The 16,497-nt window shown below is 40.6% G+C and overlaps 1 protein-coding gene across 14 annotated transcripts in view; it reads right to left on the bottom strand.

Moving 5' to 3' along the window:
* Positions 1-16,497, bottom strand: part of LOC119441987 (phospholipid-transporting ATPase ID) — a 161,489-nt gene that overhangs the window by 15,486 nt on the left and 129,506 nt on the right. For all 14 annotated transcript variants that reach the window (XM_049661776.1, XM_037706671.2, XM_049661778.1 and 11 more), the window contains 13 exons: positions 14,697-14,944; positions 13,285-13,499; positions 10,012-10,267; positions 8,764-8,926; positions 7,605-7,684; positions 7,409-7,510; positions 7,083-7,202; positions 6,314-6,411; positions 5,139-5,317; positions 4,056-4,321; positions 3,320-3,503; positions 2,520-2,743; positions 136-219 (listed from right to left, as the gene is read on the bottom strand). In XM_049661776.1, coding sequence (XP_049517733.1) covers positions 136-219; positions 2,520-2,743; positions 3,320-3,503; positions 4,056-4,321; positions 5,139-5,317; positions 6,314-6,411; positions 7,083-7,202; positions 7,409-7,510; positions 7,605-7,684; positions 8,764-8,926; positions 10,012-10,267; positions 13,285-13,499; positions 14,697-14,944 — 2,219 coding nt within the window. The remainder of the gene's footprint in view (positions 1-135; positions 220-2,519; positions 2,744-3,319; positions 3,504-4,055; positions 4,322-5,138; positions 5,318-6,313; positions 6,412-7,082; positions 7,203-7,408; positions 7,511-7,604; positions 7,685-8,763; positions 8,927-10,011; positions 10,268-13,284; positions 13,500-14,696; positions 14,945-16,497) is intronic.

Here is a 16,497-nt window from a genome sequence, read left to right as displayed (position 1 = left end):
TCATGCACTCTTCATTTACACAAAGCACCACAAGCATTTGTTACAGTCTTATTTGTACACAAATGCCTTGCCCATAGCTGCTCAAAATCCAAGCACATATTTATTCTTAGAAAACAATTAAAAGCTTCAATATACCTGGTCGAAGACACCCAGTGCTAGTACAGGCAGAGATGTATAGAAGACATTGTAGAAAGAGATGAACACTGGGTCATACAAGGTCTGAAAAAGAAAAAGAAAGAAGTTAGACCTCTTTTAGAACATCGTAAATTTCAGTGCTTGTAAACACAAGAAAAAACATGGAAAAGGTTAAATGAAGAATGACACTGTCTTGTTCAGAATAATGCGAGGCATTATCTTGTTCTGCCTTTGAATTGCCATAGAGAACACGAACAAATTAAAATTAAGTGATACTCACAAATGCAAATGTTCTCGCTATGGGGGAGAGAGGAGTGTTATATCTAAAGGGTCAATGTTTTGGTTTCCACCTTTGGAGTAAATTTACTAGGCACTTACCAACACTATTTCGTGGAATAATATTTTGTCTTTATAAAATATAAAATAATTGGTACACTGCATGCTTCTCAAGCATACTTAGTGTTATCTGTCTTCAAGTGTAACCATTTGTTGATAGTACAAGGAAAGAATGAAATTATTGGAAAATGAAGGCAATCACAGCTCGTTATTGATGTACACCAGTGGGCTACAGAATACGAACCACAGGTTTGCCAAAAAAATTGAATTGACTAATAATTCAGGCACACAAACTGAGATTGACGAGCGCATGGGAAAGTTCGCAATGCCAAGTTTACACTGCAGTCCTGTATTTCAAGTTACATTCATGGGCAAAGAAGAAAATTGGCTTTATCACGGAGTCCCTGGTCTGTACACTTTTTCTCAAGGGAGTAAACGCACATACACTACTGGTGTGAAACGCTATCAGGATGCCAGATTTGCAAAAAGGCTATACATGGAATGTATGTGTGCCCAGGCTGTGCAGAAATTCAGTCACTTTCACAACACTGGCATCTTGTAAACTTTTCGTGCTGACAGCACACATCAAAGCTTTTTGCCTGCTTAACAAAAGATTTTTTTTTTTTTTTTTCATCTGTTGCCGAAGTGCTGGGAAAAGCCAAAACCCTGCATCACTGTTTGCCACCAGGTGAAGCACCAGCTTTTGTGCCATATCAGAAATACGTGACCAGTTACGACTTGTTGAGCTACTGACATGCAATTATTACTACAAGGAATATGGACAGGCATAGTCAACGAATCTATATAAATACAGTCAAACTTCGTTATAACCAGGGTTCTGTATATTCAGTCCTTATTTTTACAAAATTCAGTATATAGTTTTCATTCTTATTAACACCCTTGAATTTGGCATTTATTGGTTAATATATCTGTCCAGACGAACTTCCACCGGCTTTTTTTCAGTGGACAATTTCCAGTTAATTAATTTTGTTAACGATGAAACATGCTGTATAACTGCAGATCCTGCTATTCAACACTGCAGTTTTATCCAACACACGTGATACCAAAGTTTTTGAAAAGAGGTCCAGTAAGTGCACAACGTGAAATGGCAGTTTCACTAGGCAGGAAGTAGAAATTAGTACATTTGGTATTCAAACACAAATAGAATGGGACTTAATTTGTAACATTATGCGGATACAAAGCTCTAACGAATAATACAGAAAAACCAGAATGACTAGGTAGATATGAGTCCATGTTACCAGTGAACTTTAACAAAATTAAATTTTGTAAAAAAACATGTTGCATACATCTTTCTTTTGTGTGTGTGTGTGTGCGTGCGTGTGTACGTGGGTGCATGTGTTCAACTGTACTCGGCAACCCCTTATTGACCAAACAGAACAGTGAGCTGTACTACACAGTATAAAAATGTGAGACTTTGTGACACTCTCCTGCCGAAATAGAAATTAATGGGAACAAGCACCACCTCTAAGAAAATATTTAAAAAATTTACATGACAATGTGTTGCATCATCATATTCCAAGTCAATGTGTGTGCTTTGTGGAGTTAAAATGGGTACTTCAGCACCAAATTAAGAGCTGCCACCATACTGCACATTCACCGTCGGTGTATCCGTCGCACAGCCCGCTCAAAAGGTATTGCTAATAAGTAATCTAACTGGTACGCGTAACACACTGTGGTAATGATAATAAAGCATTTGGTGAGCAATGCACAGTATAGTGTAAGCATCACCTTGGTCTGAATGAACCTCTAAACCTCTGATGAATAAACCAGAAACATGCGCATGCATGCAGGTTTGCATGCAATTGACAGATGACATCATTTTACCTCTACGCAATCACTTTTGGCTACAGCATGCTACCACTGGCACCTTACAGTCTCATATGATATGTTGAACTAATTCAAATTGATAATGTTGCAAAGCAGACGAGAATGCATAGAGGGTGCAAGAAAACAGCACTGCATTCTGTCATTTGTCACACGCCAACTATGCGCAGCACAAGGGTTTGACTGTCATACCACACTCTCACCTGTGCCGAGAATCCGCAGAAGAAGGCAAACCAGAAGTGGCAGAGAGTGAAGGCGAAGTTCTTGTAGAAGAAGTACCGGAGGAAGCGGCACATGCGCAGGTAGGACCAACGACCGTGCACCAGCAGAAGCCGCTCGAGGAAGCGGAACTGTGCAATCGAAAAGTCCGAGGCCAGCACCGCCTGCATGCCTTCCTGGCCACTGATGCCCACTCCTATGTGCGCCACTGCGTGATTGTGCAGCGTGATGAAAAACATAAGTGCTCTGTTCGTTGTCGTATGAGTGTCTTACAATCTACAAACAGTCCACTTGACCAGAAATTGACTAGCATGCAGGTATGTGTGTGACCCTTAGTTGAACGTTTTTTTCCAAATTTTTGCACTCTGAAGTGAGGATGCGGGCCTTACACGAGTAAGTATGGTAATAAACTTCTTAACATAAACTTAACAAAAATAAAGTTTTGTAATGATACTTCATCAATATAAAATAGATTGTGGGCTAATATTAATGTTTTCGAATACGAATCGAATATGAATAATAAGTATAGAATATTGAATTGAATTTCAAATAATAAAATGCAGGAGAATGAACATATTTACAGCAGGAATATTATGCTCGAGTGCAAAAAGGGCAGCAAAATATCAGAGAAAAAGGGATGAGTGTTTAACAGTGGATTGGACTGTAATGCCCATTAAGCCATTCTGGAACTCTGAGAACAGTATATTCAAAAGAAAATTGCGGGGGCATACCACACAAGTGAAAAAAGAAAGAAAAAGAAAGTCTACAAAGACAGATCACTCACTTTTGATCATACTGACATCATTGGCACCATCGCCAATGGCGAGAGTGACAGCACGTTTATGTTTCTTGACGAGGTCCACGACAAGGGCTTTCTGTAGAGGTGTGACACGGCAGCAGATGACTGCTTTGCACCGGCTGGCTACCTCCAGAAACAGCAGCTCCATATCCTCTTCCAGGGCATGCACCTATAGTGCACAAGCAGACACATCAGAAAATAATGCATTTAGAAAATACCATGTCACACAGGACGGCAAAATTATATTAGTTGCAGCTTTTCATTTATACTTTACCATGCAGAGAAGAGACTAAAGGATGTACAGTGAGCAATTTTTTAAGCTTCCTGGAATGCACACAAGTTATGAAATGCGTGTGCAAAGTTCGGAATCGCTATCTTATTCAGCTATTCACAGAACTGTTTGATTGCTGGACGTTCATTTAAAATCTTGAAACCTACTGCTAAATCTTCACTATTCAACTGCATCTCACAACATTATTCTTGCAGTTTGCTGACAATTTTTTTTTTTTTTCGGCAGGCATCTCTTGAGGTACAAAGTTAACTGAGCAAAAAGAAATAAAGGAGGTACAATGACAAATCACTTTGGGCAATTCAATGACAAATTTTATGTTGAAGACTTCAAACCCCTTTTTATGCAACTGGTCACGTTTAGGCAACATGGTTATCAGCTTCACTGCACTTAAACCACAAGCAGAAAAGCGTGGAAATTGAAGCATCTCACCAAACTGTGTCCATTGACGATGAGAGCGAAGCCACCCAAGCTCTCTCCACCTGAGAGCTCCCAGGCATGGCCGTCATCGTTGTCACTGAAGCGCACAACCGAGCAGTCTCCGGCACCTCGACCATGTGCAACAACGCCCGCAATGCTCTCACGGAACGAGCTTAGCTGTTTGTACACTTCGTCCCGTTCCATCCCATCCACAATAAAGATGTCCACCATGTCGTCTGTCAGCAGCTGACATGAGTAGCCAATGTTGATGGCCGTTTCTGTGGGTCCCCCCCCCCAAAAAAAGCCAGGTGAGGAGATGGTCTGAAGCTAAGGCAAGCAGGCAAACATGTGCACTATATTATTAATAACTAAGAATATGCAGTTCCATATGTAAATCTTATGAGGTGATAGATCAGGGGTGTTGCAAATGCAATTGCATAAAAGTAAAGTGAGCCGCTTGGCATTGAAGAAAGTACTAGCTAGAAAATGTGCTTGACATGAAAAGCCTCCCTCCCATGCAATAGTGGCATATTAAGCATTGTGTGAACTAGACAAGTGCTTCCTTTCTGTCAATAAAAAGTAACCATTTAAATTTATTTATAAGAATCAAATGTCTTGAAACAATTTATGGTAGCTGTTATCAATGTGCTCATTCTAGTTAAATTTATTATTAACTGTCACGCCTTAAAGATTAACCGATGAATCAGGTCCGAAGTACAGGTTTGTCGTACTACAGTGCGAACCAGGAGTGCTTCTTTTTTTTGCTTTTATAGTCATGAACAAACCTTGAGAAAGGTGGACTGCCACTCCTTTAAGCCTGTCAGTGAGTTTGTAGATGTTGTTCAATAGGGTTACACAAAACATACAACCAATGGCGAGGAAACTGATAGTCATTGGCAAACAATTTTATCTTATCATGCTCGCTGTTGTCTTAGCAATACAGTTCATACTTTTCTAAAGCTAGACAAAATAAATCGAAATGTGAAAAGTAATTGGTCGACTGGCCCTAGGCTATATGAGCATCAGAACTTACACTCTGATGGCAGCAGCCCAAATTTCTTCGCACTAAGGAACAGACTTGTATGTCAGACTGACCTTGTTTATCGCCTGTGAGGACCCAGATCTTGATGCCGGCCATGGCCAGGTTTGCAATGGCCTGTGGCACGCCGTCCTGCAGCTTGTCCTCGATGGCTGTGGCCCCCAGCAGTGTCAGGCCCTGTTCAATCTCGTCATATACAGCGTCCACCAGCTCCTCTCGGTCATGTAGAGACGTCCTGTGGAAAGGTGCATGACCCCTTTGCTCAACTCCTGTCAGACATGTGGCACTCAAAGGTAAACTCAAGCAGTTCTTGAGGTTCACAATGTCAGAAATACTATTACTGCACATTCTGTTCTGTGTCCCTATCATTTGTACCCAATTACTATGCAGCCTTATGGCATTTTGTCTCTAGGCAAATAAATTCCAAAGTTCACGCCGCAGCCGCACATACTGTGTCACGAATGCTCTTCATCCACTCGTTTCCTCTCAGTCAATCGATGGTTTCACACTCTGAGACATTGCTCGCAGTTTTGCCAATTCCAGACATAATGAAAAAAAAAAAAAAATACGGTGTGCACTAGCCGACATGTGTCTGAAAACTGCTATTAATGCCCGAGGTGCAATCACCACATCACCCAGAATGGCGCAGCACATAGCAGTTTCGATTACCTTTTGTTGTTCTTAAATTTTTTAAGCCTATCATAATTTTAATAACGAATGAGCATACTAAAGTGAGAGAGCTGCAAGAAATAGAATAGTAAAGTCACTACCTAAAATACTATTGTAAACAGTGTGAGAACGGGACTAAAATTAAGGGAACACACAACAAAGGTGCTGTGTTCCCTTAATCTTAGTCTTGTTTTCGCAATGTTTGCAACAGTATGTTATTGTACCAACAAGTCCGGCTACCCACTATATTGAAGTACTACTTAAAAATGCTCGACAACCACCCAGAGCTGCCCTGTAATGATGTACAATGCGTACAATGCTGTATTTTCAACTACCCTCCAGAAGGTGCTGGAGGTTTCAAGTGACATCCCTTAGCGACAGCTAGCTTAATCCATTTCGGTTCCAAAACCACTAACATTTTCTGTTTGCCACCACTGGCATCAGCATACTGCTTTCATGCATCTTAAGCCATAGTTTATTGGTGGCTACAGATCTTTTGCTATAATAAGACTGTACACAAGCACAACCATGATTGGTCTTAAATAGGAAAGAAAAATCTTACGCAGCCTCATGATGTCTCTCACTCCACTCCTGAAAATATGCTTCATCCAGGTCCTTATAGGCCAGGCACAGTGTCCGCAACCCTTCACCAGCATATTTCTGAAACAGGACAGTGTCATATCATATCAACAGAAGTAATCAGATTACAGTTACAGTTATCCTGAAACGATATCAAACTGCACTGTGATACCAGTACACAAGAGATTGCACTATCATAAGTAGAAGCCACAGGCAACGTGAGATGTTTCCTACTGTGAAAGTACGATATACGAAGACCAGTTTTTTTGTTGTTTGTTTTAAAGTTATGGGAAGCAATCCATCTATGATGGTATAAGGTCAAAAATGGCACCACCTGATTAGTTTTGTTATTAGGATGTCCACATATATATATATATATATATATATATATATATATATATATATATGTGTGTGTGTGTGTGTGTGTGTGTGTGTGTGTGCGCGCGTGTGTGTGCAATACTTAAGTAATTTCAATTAATTTATATTATTTTACTCTTTCTTATTGCATAATAGTTTCTTTTCCATTGTATTTTACAATCCAGATAATTTGTGTAGTACTTATTTTTCATACACCACTGACGGGGGGGTCCTACCACAGTTCCTAACTATGGGACCTCCTTTTGTATTGTATTTACAGTGCAATAAATGCTATTCTTCTTCAATATTTCATACAGGCTATGTATGATGTCACGGATTGCACCAAAATTTAACGTGAAACTGGGAAGTTTGCAACAAAGATGAATGGTACTTACATTCAGATGTTCAGAAGTTTTGATTTTGAGAGGCTCACTGCTTGGGTGAAGGCGCTCAAAAATGACCGAGTCGGCACCCTTGCAGTATAGCTTGAGAACACCATTTCTCTTAACGATCACCTGAAAGTTAAGGACAAAGTGTTCATGACTACGAAGGGCAGCATGGCACAAATTGCAATTAAATAAATAAAAAAAAGGAATGCCAGATATCCTTGATATGTCCCACTATGCTGTCTTTAAACTATTGCAGCGGTGCGTGCCAATCAATGTCATTTCTTAACACTATGGCAGAGTGCATCTACATTGTATTGCAAAGTAGTACTTACCGACATTCTTTTTCTAACATTGTTGAAATCCAAGATACCGAAGAGCTCATAGACTTCTTCCTGGCCCCAAACCTCGATGGTAATGCTTTTCGGTGTTCGATTCTGGACATGCAGGAAAAGTTGCATTGTCAACTTCATGGAGGCTTTGAAGTACTTTTGGCCTTGCCCAAAGTGCCAATACTATTACTGTGCTTACCTTGAAGACAAATCCGAAGTTTCGAGCTGCTGATGTGAGTGCAGCCTCATCCGGTGACTGCGCCTGGTATTCAAGGCGGCCTGCAAGACAGATGAAATTTGAGCTGCATTAACTACAATGTGATTAAATTATGCTTATTTTCCCTTAAAAATATGAGAATGCATGAAAAAACCTGCTCGAGAAAGCAACTTGACAAAGCAGCACTCTTACGCATAATGGCCATTAAATACTTAAATAAGTGAACTGCGGGACACGTGAAGTAAAAAAAAAAAGTTATCTTGCACTACTATATGCACACATAAGAAAAATCACAATACATGAACTGATTCGGTTGCACAGCCTAGCAGGTGACTACACTGGAAAAGGGGACAAAGAAAGCACTGCAACAGATAATTGACACGTACAGACATTCAAAACATGAATTAGCATTTACAATTGCATAGCAAAAGCATGGAGACAAACCAGCATACAAATTCGAATGCCAAATTGTGAACTAGAACTAAAGAAACATCTCTTGCAGGTTGTTTCATGAAAGTCAGCATTCAGACAACAAAATCTGCATTTAGAAAGTTTGTATTGCAATATCTTCATTATAAATAAGCAAACACATCTTTCTCCAATCTGCCACTTGAAAATCATGGGTATCATGAGTCATGACACCTCTATAAAGTTAAATTTAACTGGCTCTGCAGTGCTGCTTGTTGGTCCTCAGAAGCAAGGTAAAATGCTGCAAAAGAATTGCCCCCAAAGTATGCGGATCACTCCGTCAAGCCAAGCAGAAAGAATGTCGCTAGCTGACACTGACACCAGAAGTGAAAAATTCTGCATTACTGACAATAAATGTAAGAAATGCATGATCATTCAGCTGTGAAAGATGGTAAGTATGGTTGGCATATCAAACGTTTACAGACCCCGGGATTTGAGAAAAGGCCAAATACCTAAGCAGCCTGGACTCCAACGTGGCCTCATAATTGAATTTTCAGTCTGTATTACTACATGCAAACAACATGATGTCTGGTTTTCGTTTGGAACTGTTTGGAAATTCACCATTTTCTCAGCCCCCCCCCATGGTGTGTAAACTTCTGACGATAACTGCACATGTAGCACATTCTGAACTCAAGCCCTGCTTCACAAAATCTGTTCCACAAAGTCTGCTTACCATCCTTCTCCTCGGACATAACAGTGTGGCACAAAGCCAACAAACGAAAATATTCCCGAGCATCAGTGTCTCCAGCCATCACATCCTTCAGCAGTGATGGGTCGTAAAACCGAAAGCCTGGCTCATGCTCTGCATTCTCCGAGAAGTCTACAGTCTTCAGGTTCTATAGTGACAGCAACAGGGAACAATGACAATTACATGCTGGACAGTTGAAGGTGGACAAACAATGTCAGGTGAACAGCACAGACCCACCCCAAATTAATAATAGCAACAAAATTTTGCTACTTAATTTACCATTGGTCATTACAAATTGCCTTTTGGTTTGAAAGTGTTTGAAAACCCCAAAAGGCACCTGTGCTTTACAAACACCACCTTTAATGCAAACATAAGGTAATTTAACTAATTTTGTATATCCAGCTGGGGGGTAAATTAAATAAACTCAACTGTATGACCTTTGGATAAATTAACAATGTAGATATGCTTTTGAAAATAACCTATAGCTTATATATCAACAGCATTAAATTCTGTGATGCAACACTTGGCGTCTGTTTTCTTGGAAAAGTTTTCTTTGACAACTCCGAATTCCGCAGTTAACAGTCATCAGCATAGAACAGAGTATAACAGGCGTCAATTTTTATGCTGGCATGTTAAGGCCTTAGACAACTAACAAACATTAAATATTGCAATTACAAAAAAGAACATTTACTGCAAATTGCTAAATCCTATATATAAGTGCCCTGATCGCATCGGTGCTAACTTGGTACAAATGATCATCTGTGAGATTTTCCTTTAACCTTGCAGTTGATTAACTTTTTAAGCATTCATAGTTATTCAGTTATTGTTCTCTGCAATTGGTTAATAGCTTTCAACCTTTTACAATAAAATCTGTTCAACCTGTCAACAGGATAGGACCTGCTAAGAGTTCAGTGTGCTGCAAAAAATCTGTGAATTCCGAGACAATTATAGAATGTGTGATTACTGCCAAACAAATGCAATACAAAAAGTTATTGCCAGCTTCATTTGTGTGTAGATGATGGTTAACTAGGGTGTCCAAGAAGAAAGATGAAGTCTTGTGTGTATCTGTTCTGATCATTATTTTGAAGTGGATCACCTTTATTAAATATTCTATTAGTCCAACTAGTAATAATCCAAAATAAAGTTCATAGTCCAAACAAGTTTGAATCAGTGTGTGTCAACTATTGAAATATGCATGTACTGCACATACGTAGTGTACAGGCATGCAATTACCTCATTGATTTCCACAGCTTCTCCTGTAGCTGGGTCGAGGACGTCTCCATAGAGACGGCCATTGATGGATGCCTTAATGAATGCCATGATGTTCTGCGTCAAGGTGCCTGTCTTGTCTGAGAAAATGTACTCAATCTGTCCCAACTCCTCATTCAACGTTGTGGTGCGTGCTCGTGCTGGAGCGTCTTTTGGTGCATAGTACATCTTTTCATCCCAGTTTATCCATAAGCTGTGGCAGAAGCGAATCACTTCCACACTGGAATACAAATGTGAATACATATTATATAACCAAATATACCAGCATCTCACTATTCGAGAGCAACTAGCACTGTAGGTTTAAAGGTGCACAGCTAAATTTATTTTCCTAAAGTGGCCCGCAAACATTAGTCACAAGAGATGCCAGTATCCACAGATGAAGTTGACTGTGCTTGATAAAAGCTATGAGGCATGCTACTTTCTTTCTTCAATAAATGCATATGCTAGGCCTCTTTTCTTGTCTCTGTCCAGCCAGTGAAATGTTGTACACACTGGAAATGCTAAAAGGTGCTCAAATTGAAAAGCAGAGGTAAGTTCATGAACTCCATTTTTTTTTTTGCATTGCATTCCAATCATTCTTGTCGATGTGACTGTAACGCAGTGCCCAGATTAGCAAGTGGCCTGTGGTGGGTGATAATAATAACAAAATGTTTATAATAGTCAGTGACCCAGCTGTCGAAGAAAACAACAACAGCTGCTCCTACTAAAGAACACTTTATTCCATGACTGTGCTAAGAGCCTACAAAAATACTATCTATTTTACTAAGAGCAATGTTCTTGCTGCTGTGCTTGAACACAAGAGTGTGGATGACCGGGCTCTTGTACACTGCTATTTATTTTATAATTTGTTGCCTGACTTACAAACCGGCGTCATCTGAACAGTGGCACATGAAAAATAAAATGCAAAAAGGGATACGATCTTGAAATGTTTCTTATGGAGAGATGGGGCTAACAAGCAAATCAGATCTACTGTCTTTCTTTTGTCAGATGGAAACACTGTTTATCGGCATTATCATTATCAATCTAGTGCTAAAATAATTTTTTTTTGTGAAAATGTCAGTACTAAATAAAGTCTTGTACATGTGCTCTTTATCTTCACAAGGGTCATCTTCACAACACCCAGCTGTTTATTGCAATTGCATCAAAAAAGTTCTGCATCAATTAACTGAAATGCAAGCTTCAATACACATTTTCCACTCATAAATACAAGTGAATTCCTCAACTAGCCTTTGCATTTTTGTTATGCAGTATTTGAGTTATAGTCACACTGAAGCGCTAAAACCACAAAACAGACAACAACAAATGGCACAGAAGACTGACACTCAAAAATGGCACAGAAGATTGCTGAAACATTTTGTGCTGTTCCTTCTTGACAAATGGCATCATCGGAATCATGACACACACTATAAACCACCATGAAGTTGCAAGATTGCAGGTTTTTCCTTGTGAACTCTGATTTTCTGCCTATTCAAGAATACTGCCAACCAATGGCAGTGGTACCACACCTGAACAAGATTGTTGCATGGAAGAGCACATAAAATTGAAACGCATGTGAAACATTGTGCAATTTCATAGCAGTAATGTAAAACTAGCAAATTAAGACAAACTGCAAAGCTATGTCAGCACAAGAAAACAAAGCTCAGAGTGTTGGAGGCCTGAATGCATATTACAGCAAACAAGTCAAGATGCCGATGCGAAGCTTACATTCCTATGTGGGTCTGAATAACAGCAAAATCAATTTTCCCCATTGTGTAAGTTTGTACAAAACTTTACGGTGAACTGCATCTGTAGGAAATTATAAAATTGAATGAGATTCCTAGACTGCTGGATTTAAAGGAAATTTGGTTTAAAGAGACACTAAGGGAAAATATTAAGTCGAGCTAGATTGAAAGATTAGGCTTCCGTAATAACGAATTTGTCATTTGTAGTGAGAACAGAGCTTTTGTAAGCGAATAAAATTGAGAAAATGATTCACAGAGTGGGAGGTCACGTGGAGACGTCAACTTGTCTGTTTTGCCACAGGCAATTCAAATTGAGAAGCAGCAGCGTCCCGGGACCTTCAGCAGCAATTTTCTATGCAATGAAGTGACATATTGGCACACAGAAAACGATGATAGAATTCTGGACGAATACAGTCAACATCGAATTTTTAAGACTCCTTAGGGACCGCAAAAACATCCTGAAAAACCAATGCAAGTCTTTTACTGCCCTCAAGGGCTCAAATCGCCACAGCCACGTCCCATCTTGCTGTGAAGGCCTGCCAGTACACTTTTTAGACGTCTTGGTGTTTGTACTGGAACAGGAGACAGCGGGTGCACATGTGTATAATTAAGGGACATATACTGTATTTTCCGGTCTATAAGCCGTGCCTTTGTATAAGTCACACCCCCCTAAAAATTCTGGGGAAAAAAAAAAAGACTTATATACGTCACACCGGTGTATAAGACGTGCTTGTTCATTTGGTAAACGATTAAAAAAAATTAGAGTGACGTTTCACTTCGTGAACACGAAGCGATGATATGGTTCGATGATATCGAAGCATGGCCTTACCGTGCTTTCCGCTCTTCGAGACCACTGGCTAGAATGACAAAGACGGAGTTGGCACCATTGCTGACAGCAGCGAATATTTTCATTAAAGAACACTGCACCGAACAGCAGGAAGTTCAATAGCAAACGTCGAAGCACCCAGGCCTAAAGACCATGCACCAGACACCATGTCGCCAAATACAAATGGCTACGGTGACCACGGTGGCTACGGCTGCCAGCAGATTGGTGTGCGAGGGTGCTGGTTCAAGGCTGTGAGGTAATCAAAATGGTGACGGTGGTGGCTTTGATTATTGCTATTTCAGACCTGCGGTCACCGCAAAAAGTCTGAAAAATTGGACAATGAAGGGTTTCACTGTCCGAAAATTGAACATCGTTATACATTGGCTCTATGGAGTACGTGGTGCTGCCTCGAAAGCGCCCGAATTATCAGTAATGTCCAAAAAATTGATTGTTGACTGTAATCTATCGTTCTAGCTTGACCTAATATTTTCCTTTAAGCGGGCCAGTCTTAAAAGAGAGCCTGTTAAAACTTTCAAGCATGGTTTATGAGCGCTAAAGTAACTAACTTCAGATGCTGGCACTCCTTCAGAATAATATACCTGGGCCAGAAACCGAGTTGATAGCGCTGTAACTCTCTGTGTACACATCTCGCTGGCTGTTCTGGAATGCTCACGAGATTACCAAGCTCACCTGACGTAGAGGGAGATGGGCACGACGGTGTTGAGTACAATGGCATAGGAGAAGAAAACAAGCACAGCAATGGCAGTGGCGCCGGCCACAGTGTTGTCGGAGCGGATGACCTTGTCCCAAGGAAGGTAGACGCGGAAGAACTGGCCTGTCACTGTCTCCCACACACCACATGCTATGGTGCAGAACAGGCAGATGCTGAACAGGAAGAACACAATCTGGAAGGAAAATCAGGCAGAAAATCTCTTGGGAACCGTTCTTCTTAAAAAGAACTTTTTAAACACAACCTTTAACATTTCTTCTTTCCTTTCTGGGCCTTTCACAATGCTTGCTATATCTGAATGGCAGAGAAATATTGTCGCAACAATGCGCCTTATTTTTCAAAAAAGTAATAACTAAATGGTATAACTTTTTTTAGTTGCACCATGTGGTCAGAACAGCGATATCAAATGTGATGATAAGCCGGCACAAGACACATGGTTAGGACAACAAAACATAAAGAAAGAATGTGAAAAGATATTAGAATACATCACAAGAAACCAGTGCGCCCATGCCAAGTGACAATAAAGTGAGGCAAAAACAAAGGTGGCATCAAAGGTGGCATCAAAGAAAGGTGGCACCCAGAGTATGACAACAGTAATGTGGGTTATATCGCCTGAGCATGTGAATGAAAGTAAAACAAGAGATTAAGTGGCAAGGAGTAAATATACCTGAAATAGATCAGCAGTGGCACCCAATTTCTGGTTTTATAATATGTCACAGCACACAGTGTGGGAAAGTGGTTGGCAAATTGACACCTCACCTGCATTTATAGTTACTCTTCATAAGGTAGGGCTGAAGGTTCTACCAACACACACAAAACATTGCTGAAACATTTTGTGTTGTTCTTTCCAGACTTCCAAATCGTACAGTCATTTTCTTATGAACACACTGTTTCCATTGTGCTATCAAGAAAATGGCTACAAACATTACATAGCAAGACCAACTGGCATGATGTGATGCACTGTTTATATAAGCACTGTCCCATCATTACCACTTATGCATGCATTTATTCCATAATTGTCCTACCTCTCCAAGTAACGCAAGATTGCCCAAGTTAGAGCCCTTGAACGTGGCTCATAAAAAATTACTGGTTAAGCCATTTTGTGCTGAAGTTGCCACTTGAAATTCATGACAATGAAAAATGATAAAACTAAAGGAAGTAGTTCCTGGCTAATGCCCCGCTGCTATGAGGCGCTCCAAAAGAACTAAGCTGAATTTGAGGCAAACAGCTCCAGTCATACAATGCACAGCAAAACAACTTAACTAACCAGACATGCATCTTGGGACATTATAAGGTTGGCTGAGAAGAGAGAGGCAACACGTGCAAATCAAGTTAGAATCTGCTTGAGCATAAGCAGAAAAGCACAGCTTACACCAAGAATGAGAACGTTGAGGAGCCTGTCGAGAGAGGTGCGCTTGAAGATGGTCTTGCCACTGTTCTGCATGAGTTTGGTGTCCCGGCCTGCAAACACCACAACCCCGTAGCACCAGTGGGTGTTCCGCAGCACACAGCCCCTCAGTAGCAGCTTGTCATTGTCCAGCGGGTACGTCTGACCCTGCCAGAACAGGGTGCCCTCAAAGCGACTCAGGTTGTTGTTCGGTGCCTCACAGATAATCTCCCCTAGAAGAAGAAGAAGAAAAATAAATATGGCAATCTTTGTACACGACTCAATAGAATAACTTTCATAGAAACAAAACCTAATGATCCTCGCAACGTAGCATTCAGGTTAGTGCTTTTGTAGCTGCAATCTGACAGAGTACGCTCAAGATATTCGTAGGCAAGGGGCAATTCTGAACAGATGATGTATGATAATTACCTGTGCGGTAATGTAATCTACCTATCAGGAAAGATACCAATCAAGAAAGAGGTCAGGCAAGGAGACACAATCTCTCCAATGCTATTCACTGCATGCTTAGAAGAAGTATTCAAGCTCTTACACTGGGAAGGCTTAGAAGTGAGGATCAATGGCGAATATCTCAGCAACCTTCGGTTTGCAGATGACATTGTCCTATTCAGCAACAATGGGGACTAATTACAGCAAATGATTGAAGACCTTAACCGAGAAAGTGTAAGAGTCGGGTTGAAGATTAATATGCAGAAGACAGCAAACATAATGTTCAATAGCCTGGCAAGGAAACAAGAATTCAGGATCGACAGTCAGCCTCTAGAGTCTGTAAAGGAGTACGTTTATCTACGTCAATTATATCCGTGCCACACGGGCCAAGTAAAGTGCACTTTGAGCGAGTGCACTGCTACACGGGAAAGAAAAGTGTTCTTTCAAATTGATGGCCATGACGACCGGGAGTCAGACAGGAAAGGATATATTTATTAATATAAAATGTGTGCACAAAAACAGTTTATTATTGTTAGAAACAACATTTACAATCCACCTTTATAAGCGCCGGCAACGACGGCAACTTGACCAGCAGCAGTCAAAGCGACTCGATCCGCCAAACAACTGCGCAGTCATTATCCGGCGTGGTCATGAACAGCCCGAGAGCGAGAGTAGTTTTTTTTTGTTCTTGGTGTTTTTGTGCGGTGTGGCACATTTTTTATCTTGTAACGTCAGCAATTTAAAACAATGTTATTAAAAATTACTCCTGACTCTTCTTTCAATATCACTTTATGTATCTTCTAAGCATTGCTAACGAGGCTACACACTTCGCCACCGCAAAGTGAGTTCACCGAACACACTCGCCGGCGAGTGCGCTCTGCAGTGAGTGTCGCTAAGCGTTCCCGTGTGGCAGCCTGTGAATGACACTAGCCATGAAGTGCACTCGCTCAAAGTGCACTTTACTTTGCCCGTGTGGCACGGGTATTACTCACAGGGGACCCTGATCATGAGAAAGAAATTTACAGAAGAATAAAATTGGGTTGGAGTGCAAATGGCAAGCATTGCCAAATCCTGACTGTCGTTGAAAAGAAAAGTGTGCAATCATTGCATTCTACCAGTGATAACATATGGAGCAGAAACTTGGAGGTTAACAAAGAAGCTTGAGAACAAGTCAAGGACCACAAAAACAGTGATGGAACGAAAAATGTTAGGCCTAATGTTAAGAGACAGGAAGAGAGCGGTGTGGATCAGAGAACAAACGGCGATAGCCGATATTTTAGTTGACATTAAGCGGAAAAAATAGAGCTGGGCAGGCCATGTAATGCGTAGGACAGATAAC

The sequence above is a fragment of the Dermacentor silvarum genome, chromosome 2 (assembly GCF_013339745.2).
Source record: "Dermacentor silvarum isolate Dsil-2018 chromosome 2, BIME_Dsil_1.4, whole genome shotgun sequence".
NCBI lineage: Eukaryota > Metazoa > Arthropoda > Arachnida > Ixodida > Ixodidae > Dermacentor > Dermacentor silvarum.
The sequence above is the reverse complement of the archived record's forward strand: the minus strand, read 5'-3'. Positions and strand labels throughout refer to the sequence as shown.